This window comes from Mus caroli, unplaced genomic scaffold (genome assembly GCF_978045245.1).
Source record: "Mus caroli unplaced genomic scaffold, Mus_caroli_1 scaffold_8, whole genome shotgun sequence".
Lineage (NCBI taxonomy): Eukaryota > Metazoa > Chordata > Mammalia > Rodentia > Muridae > Mus > Mus caroli.
The window spans coordinates 97,867,498-97,883,399 of NW_028227263.1; the positions used below are offsets into that span (position 1 = coordinate 97,867,498).

A 15,902-nucleotide genomic window follows, 5' to 3' on the forward strand; every position below is an offset into this window, starting at 1 on the left:
GGCTTCTCTGTAGCCAACACCCCCCAACACACACACACACACACACACACACACACTTGAGCACAGGTGCACCCAACTGCCAGCCTCTGCTCCTGGGGTACACTTTGAATGGAGCCATCACAAAGCATGGACAAGGATCTTTGGACTCAGAAGAAGGCAGTAGATATAGAGGGCCCCATCTATACCCACTGCTCTGTAAGTCTCACTTCTAAAGGGACTTGCATGCAAACACAGAGGGAGCCACTGGAGTGGCATGGCTCTTTGTTGATATCAACTTTAGCCCCCCCCCCCACACCCCACCCCAACATCCCGCAAGCTGGGCTTCACCTGAGTATGAAAGCAATCTGTTTAGTGCTGCATCTATGCCTCAGTGCATTCAGCAAACACTTCCTGAACACCTCACCTGTTCAGGATGCTGCTCTGATTGTTGTATGCAATGATAATTGAACACATCTTCCAGAGTCAAGCCATGAGGTTTCAAACATGCCTCAACCTCTTCCCGGCCAGGGGATCCTCCATAATGCAGTTAAACTAACCAAGCCTCAGTTTCCTTACCTGCAAAATGGGTTGCCTCGCTATTTGGGTTCCTGTGAGGTCATAAGACCATGTACTGGTTCCTGGTATAGGCTGACTGTGCTCTCTATGAGCAGGAGGGGAGCAGATGACACAACACGAGGACATTTGGCAAACCAGGGATTCCTTTGTTCTCATCTTGCCTTGGAGCAAGATGTATCACTTCTCTCCAACTGACATACTAAGGAAGAACTTGTAATAGAGAACTTTTATTGACAACTCTACCTGTTGGTATTCTGTCTGGACTCCACCCCCACAGTTACCTGGCAACAGCCAGGTAGGCCTGGCCCACTATAAAAGGGGCTGCTTGCCCCCTCCTCACACTGTTGCCTCTCTTACTCTCTTGCCCCCTTGCTCCCCCTCTCTCCCCATCCCCTTCCCCCCTCTCTCCACATGGTCATGGCTGGCCTCTACTTCTCTACTCTCTCCTTCTCTGTCTCTACTACCCTCTTAACTCCCCTCCTCATGCCCTATATAAACTCTATTCTTCTATGCTATATAGTCCTGTAGCTGGTCCCTCAGGGTCCCACTGAGGCACCCCCTTCCTCCACACCCCTTTAGAATATATCTTTTTTTTTTTTTTTGGTTTTTCGAGACAGGGTTTCTCTGTATAGCCCGGGCTGTCCTGGAACTCACTTTGTAGACCAGGCTGGCCTCGAACTCAGAAATCCGCCTGCCTCTGCCTCCCGAGTGCTGGGATTAAAGGCGTGCGCCACCACGCCCGGCTTAGAATATATCTTAACAGTCCTTTATGTTTCTTATGATCACAATACTACTGATTTGGAATCATCTAGGAAGGCTCGCCCTGGATGTGGGCAACACCATCCTGTGGACTGGAGTTTCAGACTCAATGAAAAGGAGAAACAGAGAAATCAGACTGAGTGCAGCACCCATCTCCCCTGGCTCCCCGCTGTGGGTATGAGGTGACCAGCTACCCACACCCTGACCAGCACAACTTCCCGTGAAAACGCATGTCAAAGGAAACCTTCCTTTCAAGTTGCTTTTTGTCTGGTATCTGGTTGCACAGATGTGAAAAACTACTCGTACAAAAGTCAAAGGTTTCCCCAGTTTGGAAGAGAGTGGGCAGTGTTTGCCAGGACTGGCGGTAGCACCAAGGGCACTGCACTGTTTGTGAGGGGCTCAGATTGAATCCACGAGCTGCAGGGGTCACGTGTCACGTCAGTGTGGGAAAAGCCACCATGAGGCTGTGAGAAGGGCTAGTTGAACAATAGCCACCACAGTGCTGCCAGACCCTGGGAAACTTGTCACTGGGTACTGACAAACCTACCTGCACAGGGATGCTGACACTTTCCCATGTTGCCAAGGGATAAAGCAAACATAATTTCACAACAGTATTGGGAAAACCAAAATAAATATGCCAATATAACACATGCCACCTTTGCAGGGCTGGACTGGGGTAAACCTCACACTCCACCCCCTCCCCATTCTTCCAGTCTGTGAGGCCAGGCTGGCCTGGGACCCTGTACAGAGAATGCTGGGGTTGGGCCTGGGAACTGCCACAGAGCCACACAATGGTGGCATTGTATGTAGGGAACACGAACAAGTTACAGGTGGGTGTGCACAGCAACTCCAGGAGTTTTGAAACCCTGCCTTTAGAAAGAAAGAGAGAGAGAAAAAAATACCAGGCTGCTAAAGGTTTTGGGAGGGACAGGCCACATCGTAAGGATGAGCAGGTAAGCGTCTGCTTCCTCTGTCCCCAGTTAATCCACAGGCAATGCCCAGCATCATCCTCCCACAGCCCTCGGTGCTCAGGACCCCACTCCAGGACTCAGAGCACAGCCCCTCTCACCGGAGCACTGCCCCCAATGTGCTAGGGGTGTGTGTCTCTACACAAGACCTACTGTGTGCCAGGTGAATTATGACTGTGATCTCATCTGCAACCTTCCCCATTGCAGCAGCCAGCAGCTGTAAACAGGAAAGCCTTCCTAGTTGGCTAGAGTTTTCCAAACATCTAAAACACTTCCTGGCACACAGTAGGAGCTCACTAAATTGTTGTGGAATAAATAAACTGCCCACATCCATCATCCGCGGTAATCCATCTTCATCAGCTTGACAGGGGCTGGGAATCACCAGGAAAACACACCATTGGGTGCGTCTGTGAAAGAGTTTTCAGAGGGGTTTAGATGAAGTGGAAAGACCACTCTGAATATGGATGGGTAGCATGGCTCCACAGGCTGGCGTCCTGGACTGAATAATAATGAGAATGTGAGCCGGGCACCCGCATCCATTACTCTCGGCTTCCCGACTGTGGATACAATGTATCCAGCTGCCGCCAGCTCCTGCCCCAGTAAAATACCTTCAAAAGTGAACCCAAATGCCAGCTTTTCTCTCTGAACCCGTTTCTGTTCAGTAAGTTTGTCATAGGATTGAGAAAAGCAAGCAGCATAAAACCCGAATGAAGCAAACGGACTCTGACAGACCACGCCCACTCAGGTCTCACACAGCCGCTGGCTAATAAAGCTCTGGGTGGCTCAAGAAGCCCAAAGGTAGACTCAGTCCCCTCATCAACCTTAAGATGCAGATCTGAACAACACAGCCCAGTGGCTCCAAGAGAGCCAGTGTCAGCACCAAACAGAATGTCTCGGGCGTTTTCTCCCTCTTCTGAAAGCCACAGGCTGACTCTCTCTCAACCACCATTGTGACATGACGGGTGGATCAAGTCCTCCCAGCAAGCAGGGCAGCAGGATACAAACAGCATAGCCCTCCTTTCAACAACAAATACCAGTGGACCCATCTGAAAGGGCAGGCAGCCTCACCCAAGGGTGGTGACAACCCAGACATCACGCTAACCTCTCTCTCTGTCCCAGACTTGTTAGGCAATAGGTTAGCTCTGAGAGGAACTGACCAATGACACCTCAAAAGGAAGATATGAAGAATAGGAGATAGTGGTAGACTTGAGCCGGGTCAGCTCAAACTGGCTTCAGGGACTTTCTCATCAGGAGAGCAGGTGGAGAGAGAGCTCCATTACTTTTTTCCTTCCTTCCTTCCTTCCTTCCTTCCTTCCTTCCTTCCTTCCTTTTCTTTCTTTTTCTTGTCTTTTAGCTCTTTCTACCTTAGTTTGCTTCACACACACACACACACACACTGAAAACCTGTAACAGCAAAATCCCTTTGTATTTTGTGGATTTGAAGGGAAGGCCTCTTTCTTCCTTTAAGGTCACATTACAGTTGCCTATAGCCACAATGCTGTTGTCTTTCCTGACGGTCCAGGGACTGAAGAATCTGTTCCTTCCTCCAAGGCCCCTGCCAAGCTCTATATGGTGGCCATCTTTCCCAGTGAGGCTGCTCCTTGGACCTGAAGGCCTGCTCTCTTGCGTCTGGGCCCCATTTTGGAATAATTCTGAAGGGTAAGCTTAGGTCAGCTCCTTCCCAGAAAGCTGCAATTCACATTACTTAGTTTGAAAAATAATTTCAATCAATTCATTTTATGTGCAAGAATGCTTCACCTGCAAGTCTGTATGTGAACCACATGTCTATGTGCCCAGTCAGAGTGCACTAGATTCCTTGAAATTGGATGGTTATAAGTCGCCATGTGGATTCTAGAAACTGGACCCGAGTCTTCTGCAAGTGCCCTTAACCACTGAGCCATCCCTCCATCCCTTCCTTTTTGTTTGTTTGTTTGTTGTTTTTGAACGGGAAGACACTGAGGTTTTGTGGCCTTAGGTGAATCACAACTCCTAGAGCCTTAGCTTCCCCATCTGTATATTGGGTCAATAGTCTTAATCACCCATGGCTGGGGCAGCTTGATCTACAGTGAGGTGCATAACACACACACACACACACACACACACACACACACACACACACACACACACAGAGAGAGAGGACCTTTAACTACTATTTCCTTTTTAGTTGCCACCCTCCAGCCCCCAAACGCTGCCGTTCCCTAACACAGGTCCCTTAGCAGGTGTTCTCAGCTGGAACACCCTCCTCACCCAGGCACAGGGAAGACACATTTAGAGACAATTCTGCCAGCTTTTCTCTTCTTTCTGTAATCTCCCAGCATATCCTGTAAACAAGCCTGGTCCAGGGCTCTCTACCCCTCCTGCCCTCTTCCTCCCCACCCCCACTCCGCTCCTGCAAATGCATACTCCTTAGAGTCTAACCCTGCTCACATCAGGGGGTGCACAGGGACTCTGGGGGGATACACAGTTGTATCAGAGTGCAGAAGAAAGACATCAACGGAATGACAATTTGGTTGACTGGGTGAGACATGACTTTTCCCCCTTTACTTGCTAAGCCTCAAAGCCCTTGAAAACAAGGTATTTTATGGCTGAAGGTGAATCTTAAGCCAGTCACAGAACAGGCACCCATAAGACACGCTTTGCTGAGAGGCACCTCTTATGCTTGTAGGAAGCACCGGATTCAGAGATGCCGAATGCACAGTTTAAAAAAAAAAGAATGAAACAAACCCACCACAGTATGCCAGAGAGAGAAAAGTGGCTGTAAAAACTTTTCGGAATACTTTGGGAACCGGCTAATTTAGAGATTATGCTAAAAATCTCGAACACCTTCAATTAAATTGCATTTTTAAAAAAAGCGGTAACGAATACTCAGTCCTAATTACTTCACTACAGCTTTCTGTTTCTGATGCTCCCTGGATAAGAAACAGTTGCTGCTCTCTTGGCTGAGTGTGGGGATTCATCCCAAGGGAGCCGAGCTAGCACTGCCAGCCAGGTGTTTATCTCAAAAAGTGTGGACCATCAGGGAGTAAACCGGGACCGGGGAAAAGAAGGATGAGTTATTGTTTTCCCCCACCCACTCCAAGAGAGAGGTTTGTTTTGTAGACGGAGGGCATGGACATGCAAATGTGAGGGCACAGAGACTACAAGAAAATGTTTTGCATGAGAATTCAGGGAGGCAGGTGGGATGACTTGGGACCTGTGTGCACAGGGCCTAATGGAGGGTACCCCACCAGTCAAGTCCTGTCCAATCTATTCTCTCCTGGAAAATTTCCCACGAAATCCGTGTATCTTCCCTGGGCTTTCTAGGGCAAGCAGAGGATTCAGGAATAAAAAAGAGATGCCAAGTTTTGCTTCCCAGTGTGTGAAAGGATAGGAACGAGCAAATCAAAGCTGTAGTTGGGTTATTCCCGGTTCAGGTTTGCTTCCATGGCTCACAGGGTGCACGGTGGGCTTGCAAGGGCTCTTGCAAGCCCACTGTGCCTGGTAAAGGGAGAAATCCCTCCTGGCTGATGAGGGAGTCTCAGTCTCAATCTCGGCACTGGACCTCTTTGCTCTCTCTCCTGCACCGACTGCCACACACAGAGGCATGCCAACTGGCTGGCTCGGCGCTCCTCATCCCCTCCTTTGGCCTTGGCTCTGTCCCAGCCTGTCTTGGGTGAACAAAACTCACCTGACTCTTCTTGTTCCTTTCCATCAGGGCTGAGAGGTCCGAAGAGGCACAGAGCTCTCAGTTCTGGGAATGAGTCACTCTTCTCAACTAGCATTTACATTTCCAGCTCAATCCATCCGGGCTTTAGCATCAGGAGGGTGGATGCTTCTATGCAATCGATCTGGTAGGCCTGCCAGGTGTGGGTTTTGTCTTGTAAAAGAGGGGGGTTGTTGCTGTAGTTTAACTTTTTTTTTTAATTATTATTATTTTTTTAAAATTATCTATGTGTATGGACATTTTTGTTTGGATGTGTGTATGGTATGCTTTGTGCCTGTGGAGGTCAGGAGGGGTCATCAGATCCCCTGGAACGGGAATTACAGGAGCCATGTGGGTGCTGGGGAATCAAGCCAGTCCTCTGGAAGAACGACCAATACTCTTATATCTGCTGAGTCATCTCTCCAGACCTGTAACTTTTTTTAAGGGTCACACAGACACAAATAAGGTGCCCAGGGCTGAATACAATTTCCAGTAACCAGTTCAAACAGTGTTTCCGCATGCAATTAAAAAAAAAAAAAACAACAAAAAAACTGAGTAAGGAAACAATGATGCACCCAGATTGCCCCAGGTGAAGCAAGTCCAGAGAGCCTCCCCACCCCCAGGCACAGGGCAAAGGCAAGACAGTGGGGTCTTTCCACAGCTTCACCCAGAAAAAAAAGTGGGAGGTAGATGGCTTAGAGCCCAGGACTATGATATGCATGCATATGCATTATATCTGTATATGGTGATATGCACACATTCATATCCTTTTATTCAAGGGATGTATCAACCAACCATTAATAGCAAGTCATGAGACACTGACTTTTGAGATGATCAGATACAGATATTTCAACCCCAAAGCATTTGGCTAGATGAGTGGGCGTTGTATTCACAAGTGTGTGTAAGTGACACACAGGGAATTCCACACCTGGAGTGTGACATGAAACCAGGAGACAGGTCCTGGCTTCACCCTCTTCTTACACCCAGACCTGGTACGTCACACAAACTTTTCTAAGTCTTCCTCCTCTTCTCTGAAACACAGGCACAGGCAGCACTGGAAGTCTACATCTTAAGAGTGGGCCCTGGCAGGCATTTAATGAAGAACGGGGAGGCCTGCTCAGTAAAGCACTCCTGAAGGTCTGACACTGTCCTAAGGGGTCAGAGCACCCCATGTCACTTGTCAAAGAGAACCAGGACTTGCCTGACAGGCGCACTTCTGTGCTGTGGGTGGGAAAGTTGTGTTTTAAAGTAACTTTAAAAACACTGGACTGCAGGCAGTCCCCAGCAGTGGCTGCCACTGCCCTACCCTAGAAACACATTTCATTCTTCTTCCCCTTATGAGAGCTTCACTCCCTTCTCAGCAATTCAAGAGATTTGGCTTCCATGGAAGCAACCAAGTGACCGTTGTGCCTTGTGCCCTGGGTTCTTCTCCATCCCAGGGGTCAGAGCTGCCAGGCCTACGGAGGAATCCCAGGTTGCTATGTTTTATGTTTTTACAATAGACTTTTACCAGGAAAACGACTGAGAGAAAAGGGCTGATCCCTACCCAGTAGACAGTGTGGCCCTGGATATAAAAGGACAATTTGCACAAGCATACTATGCATTCTAGAGTCCTGGAAAGGGAGCCCTGATGGAGTCATCTTAGGAGGAATAATGGTATCCTCCCAGCAAAGCGGTGTCTGCCTCCCAGCTACTGGACTCACATGACCCAACCCTAGCCATGTTGGAAGACAGGATGGGAGCCTGTGTGTGTCTCATCACATAGATAAGGCCACTGGTGCCCAGCTGGATACGGATCAGCATCAGCACCATACACTGAGTCTCCAAGTTTGCTCCATACACCATCACATCACAAAGGAGTTAGAGAAGTCAGCCTGGTTCATTCTGATAGCCAAGATGGGAGAACTTTCTAAAAGAAATTTATGTAAGTATACAATTCCTAAGAAAGAGAGAATTGGCTCTTGTGCCTATCGAGGTTAAACAGGGAATGGAAATCCCCATCCAGGCATACTGGTTGTGTTTGTCAAGGCTCAAAACACATTAATAGCCTCCTGGTGAATCCTATTTTTAACACTCTACCTCAAAAGATATCCATTCAACAGGGCAGTGAATTTGGAGCTCAGGAGTTTAGAGACATATCCCCAAGATGATGCTGTTTACTGCTGCGCCTACATAGGGTTAGGCATCTAAAGTCAAAGAGACAGATGCCCAGTTCCCTGGCAACCTTGTTGCTATGATGAGCCAGCACATCACATGGAGGATGAAGGCAACAAGAAAAGACAAACGGGTTGGCAAGATGCCTCTGCCAGTAAAGACACTTGTGGTGCAAGTCTGGGGATGTGAGTTCAAGTCCCCAAACACACAAGCAGAAAGAAATACTGACTTTGTAGAGTTTTTCCTCTGAGAAGATTCAGAGGCCTCAGGACAGCAGGGTGGTCCCAAACCCTTGTCAAACCATCTTTATGAGGGGGGACTTTCCCTTACATCATTCATATTCCTGCAACACAGTGTCTGCTCACAAGGCAAAGGCTGTAGGGCTTACACATTTGACTGTTTTAAGGTCAGTTATACCCAGCATTCCCCTAAGCATACAGGAACACCACTCTTCTCCAAAGAAGGCTTGCCACCTTGGGAGGCTAATGTTGTCTCAGAAGTTGGGCTAGCAGCTTGATGGAGAGGGGGCTTGATGGGAAGGGTCTGCGGGAGCGTGAGAAGAATAAGCTAAGGGGGAGCTCCCACTTATGAGGCTATAGCTTCTTGCCACTCTCTTAGACCCTATCAAAATGACCACTCTGATTGTTAGATCACACTGGCATGATACCAGTGCCCAAGACTGCCATCAGCTGTGTGTGATATGAATCATCTGAATGCTAAGGAGATACTAAAGAAGAAAAGTGCATCTTGCCTCTTTGCAGTGACACAAAAAAATTCTGTGTCTCAGAGAGAGAGAGAGAGAGAGAGAGAGAGAGAGAGAGAGAGAGAGAGAGAGAGAGAGAGAGAGAGAGAGAGAAGAAAATATATATGCCAGGGTTGCCAGGGTCTTAACAGGTAGGAACTCCTTCTAGCTCCCCTCTCAAATCTTTCAAGGCCCCAAACTTTGAAGCCCTCTAGACTACCCCTCTACACCTCCAAGTCTTGACACAGCTCATCTTTCTCCCCATTGCACCTGCTGAGGCCCCACTGGGAAGCCAGATGGAAATGGCCACACCTGTTGCCATAGTGACCCTGCACATCTGGCCTCTGGCTTCCTCTGAATTTGTGCAACTGTATCTTCTCAGACCACCAATAACTTCCAGACATACCCTTCTCCATCTGCTCTAAAGACATACATACTATCGAGCCTTCCTGCGCCAGGACACTTGACACAGAAAACAACGGGGGTGGGGGTTGAGGGGGGCGGTGAAGAGCCATCTCTCAGAGAACTCACAGCCTTACCCAGCGCAGACAATAAATTCGAACCGTCCTCTCAACAAAAGCCCAATTCAAACAAGCTCTCCCCAGACACCCCTGCCAATGCCCCTCACTTGCTCACCACTTTATAATGGTCACAGGAATCACGACTTTGGTCCCGAGCAGGGACCCATACGTTGATACTTATTGGCATAGCTGGACCCCTGCTGGCAGGCAGTAGTGTGATCCTCAGCGGTCAAGCAGCCGGTGCCCTCTCTAGGGGGTGTTTAGTTCAAAGCAGTGTGGAGGCGTGTGAAGCCTCGGAGGTTAATTTTAGCTGTGGTCAGATTTCCTTACACGGGCCACCTCCTGAACAGCCGCAGCTTACGTTACCCCAACCCATGGGGCGGCCTTCTGGCCCCCTGCCCTGGCTTCTTGGTGCTGTGATTCCTGCACCTCCGTCACCCCCACCAGATTCTCTTCACCCTCTAAAATAATCCAGCTCTCTGTGCTTACATTTTCATGACACATTCAGGGGAAATACATCACGGTTTCTTTGGCTTCCTCAAGCAAACAAACCTGGGGAGCCGCCCCCTCCCTTGTCCAGTGCTTGGCAGAGACTACAGTGGATGTTCGGGCTGAGCAAACTTCACCGAAGCCTGCAGGCTTCCAGCTTCTACACGGTTTCCAAACCCTCCCAACTCACGGGGTGCCTCCGTGCCTCTCATCTTTTGCCTCACACCCTGCTTCCTGCCCTTACATTACATGGCTTTTCACAGTCCACGGGGAGGAGCATCTACACGCTTGAGTCCTGCAAAGAAAGGGAGTTCACCTAGGTTTAGCTTTCGCAGGGATCCTGACAAAGCTACGGGGACTTCTGCTCCAAAGCTACAGGGACCTCTGCCCCAAAGCTACAGGGGCCTCCTGCGGGATGCTGGTCCCCAGGTGTTAAGCAATGGAAGAAAGCAGGCTTTAGGAAAAGAGTCAGCAGAAACCGATCTTTTAAGCTCTTACATCCTGCTAAACTTCCAGACAGAGGCATGGCGGCTTAGCGATCTAGTCTGTGCTGGCCTGCTTGAAATGGCCTTGTTTCAATGTAGTCAAGAAATGGGAAAACCACACAATCTAGAGTGGCCTCTTGTGACCTCCAAACAAATATCTTGTAGACAAAACACATGGTGTTGAAGACAGGCATGGAGGCCATGACCATCCTCCATAGGGCACAATGCAGTCTTTGCCTGCCTTAGCCCTCCTTGTTATTCTTCAGGGTGTCTTTAGGCCCCTGCTGCAGATACTCAGGTACTCTCGTGTGAGAAGGTGGACATGATTAAGAAAGTGCTTTCCTGGGCTGTTACTGGTGCACCAGGCAGCTCACAACTGCCTATAACACTAGTTTCCAGGTGACTCACAACTGCCCTCTGGCTGGCTCTGCAGGTACCTGTATTCGCACAATACATGTAAACACGTGCAGGTGTACACAAACACACACACCACACACCACACACACACACACACACACACACACACACACACACTATAAACAAAGGAATGAGTTGGCTCAGTGGTTAAGAGCACTTGCTCTTCCAGTGGATCCAGGTTTGATTCCCAGCACCCACAGAGCGGCTCATGACTGCTTGTAACTCCAGCCCCAGGGGATCTGATGCCTTCTTCTAGGTAGCAGGCACTCAAGTGATACAACAGACATACATGCAGGTAAAATACCCAGGCACATAAATTAAAAATTAAAATAGGAGGGGGGTGAGGTGGAGAACAGCCTCTTTCCAGGGAGGTGACATTTCGGAGGTGACATTCAATTGACAGGAAGGAGACATGCCAAGACTGGGCAGTGATTTTTTTTTGGAGCCAGCAGAGCAGTGTGGCTTTGGCGACTTGTCAGAAATGCAGATTTCAGGCCTCATCCCAGGTCTGTTGAAACAGGAACTCCAGAGTGGGGGGTTGGGTTGGAGTAATGGGGAAGTGCCCCATAGCCTGGATACAGACAGGTGGTTCTTATGCACTACTGTTTGGGAAGGGCTAAACTGTGAGAAGAGCATTCTAGATGGAGAATTACACACACACACACACACACACACACACACACACACACACACACACACACCCCTCGGCAATCCCTGGCCACTACTAGCCCAGGACCCAGCACATATTCGGAATTCAATGCATTTTCCTGCCTGTCTGCCAGGCTGTAAGCCCCGATCCTCAAGAGCCCAGATTAAAATCACTAAAAAATAACAATCATGAAAATATGATAGTCATAGATCTTCAGCATGGACATCAAGAAAGGAAGCAGGAATGATGTCACTCAGAATTCCAGGTGGCCAGAGGAGAGCATTCTTGGGTATCAGAGGCTGCCAGCCGCTGACACTGACTCTTCCCAAATCTAATAAAACTTGGCATCTCAAAGTTGTCAATTAGATTCCCTGTAAAAGGCTAAATGTGGTGGCCTTCTGCTTCCTGGTCCTGAAACCCAGTGAGAAAGGCATTAGTGTGTGGCAGCTGGGATAATCATTTAATTAATCTTTTCCACTCAGGGAAGCCATCTTCCCTGCCTCAGCCCAGTGACTTGTAAATCAGCATCGCCATCATCATGATCACAAAAGGCAGAGGAAACAATTCCCCTCCCCAGACCAAATTGGAGCCAATTTCCTGATGGGGTCTCAGTGACACTTTAAATGGGTGCTGCCATTTCTGCCCCCTGGCCTCCACCAGAGCCACCCACAAGGCTCCATCTCATGGCAAAGAATAGCAAGAGGGAAGCTTCCTACAGAAGGACCACTAAAGCACAAAGGACAGGGGTTCTACGCCTAGCCACACTTGATTCAAAGTGTCAGGATGATTGACATTTTGCAAGCAATTGAAAAAAAAGGGGGGTATGTGGGGTGGTGATGGCAGGATTAGAAAAATCATGTATTTTCTTCTCCTTTTCCTCTCTATTGCTGTGCCATTCATTCAACAAATATTTATTTATTTATTTGCTTATTAGATGCTTACTTGCACCGTCACTGGGGAGAGAATGACATACAAAAGTGGCTTGTTTTGTGGGACTGACAGATAGTAAACTAGGAGGTCAAACACAATTTGGGGGTACTGATAAGCCAAGGGGGGGTCTACCATCATGGAGGTGGAAGGCTGGCAGCACACAGAGGAAGAAGTTGGTAAGACCTGTGAGGTAACGGATTAGAGTTGGATACTATAAAGACTATAAAATGAGTTTCTAAACTAAACTATAGCAGAGTTTGTTAGGAAAAGCTATATAGTATAAATTAATGTTTATTTAATACAGACATATGTCTTTACACAGGGAAGCAGGCACACAAACATGCACACACAGAGATAGACACTTCCTTGTCTGTCACCTCAAAGCATTTAAACACAGTGATATCTCAGTAGTACTGTGTATCTATCCTAGCAGACTTTGGTTTCCAACACCATGATCTAAGAGAGGGAACCAGAACTCCTTGCAGAAATAGATTTCATGCACTGGGACAAGCTATCTTCATAAAAGGCTGAAGTTTGTTCCAATTCCCAAAGGCAACACTGTATCTCCACCTCAAAACACAGCAAAGGGCTATGTCATGCCAAAGGGGCCAGAAGCCAGATAAGCAAGCTCATAATAGTCAAAGCCAGCCCAGCCCAGCACACCTTGTAGAAGAAGACAGCATTAGATTATAAATTATAATAAGAAACAAATAGTCCAGGGCTCGTACTGATAACTGAAATATGTACACAAACCAATGAGAACAGGAAAACACCTCACACAAGAAGAATTCCAAATTAACGGACAGCAACATTCTCTGTCAAGGATGAATGTGGGACACTGAAAAAAAGAGAAAGAGAACCTTCCATGGGAAATATGTAGCCACTACCTAGCCAGGCGATCCAGGCCAGCACAGACACCCAGTCAGGATGACAGAATGAACCCTACCCCTTGAGGGGAAAGGCCCATTAAACTAAGGTTTTCTTCTCCCAAGCCCATGATTCTCATCTAACTATGAGAAAACCTAGCACATTCTAGTTGATGGCTTGCAACTGAGGCAGGAGATGATGCTCTATAGCAGTGACTCTCAACCTGTGGGTGGCCGCCCCTTTGGGAGTCTCAGGACCCTGTCACAAGGGTTGCCTATGACCACCAGAAAACATAGATGTTTACAGTATGATTAATAACAGTAGCAAAATTACAGTTTTGAAGTAGCAACAAAAAGGATTTATGTTTGAATACAACATGGGGATCTGTATTAAAGGGTTGCAGCATTAAGAAGGGTGAGTACCACTGTGCTACATAATGTCTGGTGGTGAATGCCTCAAATCCCAGCATTCACTCCAAAGGTAGAAAAAAGCCAGCCTGGGCTATAAGAGACCCTTATCTAAAAATCAAATAAAACTAAAATCAAAACAAAGCAAGAAAATAAAAAGAAAGCTAAAACCAGCATAAATATTCTTGGAAACGATCAAAATTATAAGAAACTGCCAAAGCCTGGGGCTAAAGAGATGGCTCAGTGGTTAAGAGCACCAACTGCTCTTCCAGAGGTCCTGAGTTCAATTCCCAGCAACTACATGGTGACTCATAACCATCTGTAATGGGATCCAATGCCCTCTTCTGGTGCATCTGAAGAGGGCAACAGTGTACTCATATACATAAAACCAACCAACCAACAAACAAACCTTTAAAAAAGAAAGAGAGAGAGAGAGAGACTGCCAAAGCCCAAAGGAGCCTAAGAAGACCTAGCTATTGAATGCAGCATGGTCCCCAGGAGAGCCTGCCCCCAAATAGACAAAGGTCATTGAACAAGAACCAAGAAAATATGAAAAAAGTTGATGTCAGTTATTAGTGATAGCAAGTGTATTGCATTATTAAAATTTGTAATTTTATAAGAACAACAATGTTCTGTCTTATATTCCATATTTATAACCTTTCTATAAAGATAAATATATTATTTTGAATTAATTTTATTTTTAACTCTGTGTGGTGGAGGGCGGGTGTGTGTGTGTGTATGTGTGTGTGTGTGTGTGTGTGTGGTGGGGGTGAGTATAGGTGCCTGTGAAGGCCAAAAAAGAGTGTTCTATGCTATGAAGCTGAAGATACAGGTGTTTGTGGGCCACCTGATACTGATACTTGGAACCAAACTCAGGTCCAACAGCCAAAAATCTATTCTTTTTTTTACTAGTTCTTTTTTTTTTTTTTTTTTAAAGATTTATTTATTTATTATATGTAAGTACACTGTAGCTGTCTTCAGACACTCCAGAAGAGGGCGCCAGATCTTGTTACGGATGGTTGTGAGCCACCATGTGGTTGCTGGGATTTGAACTCTGGACCTTTGGAAGAGCAGTCGGGTGCTCTTACCCACTGAGCCATCTCACCAGCCCCAAAAATCTATTCTTGAATTAAAAGTTAATTTAGCTCTCCATGGCAGTCTATGCCTTAAGTTTCAGCATTCAAAAGAGGCTGAAGCAAGAGGACTGACACAAATTCAAAGCCCAGTCTGGTTTGCAAAGTGAATCCCAGACAGTCAGGGTTACATAGCAATACTATGTCTCAAAACAACAACAGCAAAATATAATAGCAACAAAAAAGCTACATCTATTCTTAAACTAAGTTGTAGCCAGGCATGCCGTGCATGCCTATAATCCCAGAACTCCAGAGGCTAAGAACTATGGGCTGAGATCTGAGCTATACAGCAAGACTCTGTCTCAAACAAACAAAACAACAACAAATGTTATTTAAGGGGAAAAAGATCTTCAAAGTTCCATATTGACTATGATGGGCAGTCATTTTTGAAACCTAATTCTCCATTGGCAAGAATAGCAAAGGGAGTTAGCTAGTTCAAGCAGGGTGCTTGCTGAGTGTTTGATTTAAGATCACAGGGTCTCAGAACATGCTCGTGTTAGTATACACACAAACACACAATGTGCATGAGCCTATGTATACCCGTTTACAGCCCCTGGTCATTATGTTCTAGAGGCCCCACCCACAGGGGTGAATTTCCCAGAATGCTCATTAGTAACTGTTCAGTAAGATAAAAGGAACTAACAAAAAGGAAGCCATTCAGAAGTCCAGGTTTTACTTTGATCCTTTCAAAAGGGCCATGAAAGAACTATTTGTGCCCAAAGAATAAGTATGGGGACTCTCCCAGTTAACAACCCTGAGCCTGAAATTCAAAAGATCTTATTTGTTCTTAGGTCTAGAATCTGCATTTGGATCTTTCTCACCTTTAGAAGACAGGACTCAAGATGCCTGGAGCTCCCTCACATTTATCAGGTCGTAACTTGATGTGAGACATTGGAATGAAAAATGTGAGCGGCCAGACACCAGGACTTAAGAATGTTTGTGCTGCAAAAACATCACTGAAACGAGTGAACTTTGCAACAACCCATTGTCTCAAGATTTTAAAGATTCCCCTCATTCAAAATCTCCCCCTCTTCCAACCATATAAAGGATATATACATACGTACATATAACCTTTATATATTTTACATTTATATATGTATATATATCCTTTATATGTACATATGCCCTTTATATAGCTTATATA

General features: G+C 46.8%; 1 protein-coding gene across 5 annotated transcripts in view; it reads right to left on the reverse strand.

Moving 5' to 3' along the window:
• The window catches only part of Nav2 (neuron navigator 2), a 373,079-nt gene that overhangs the window by 265,342 nt on the left and 91,835 nt on the right, over window positions 1-15,902 (reverse strand). The window contains exon 1 of one of the 5 annotated variants that reach the window (XM_085841709.1): window positions 9,497-9,626. The exons of the other annotated variants lie outside the window; for them this stretch is intronic. Within the exon in view, the coding sequence (XP_085697835.1) occupies window positions 9,497-9,568 (72 nt within the window). The 5' untranslated portion in view covers window positions 9,569-9,626. Of the gene's footprint in view, window positions 1-9,496; window positions 9,627-15,902 lie in introns of those variants that run through there. 5 annotated transcript variants of the gene reach the window in all.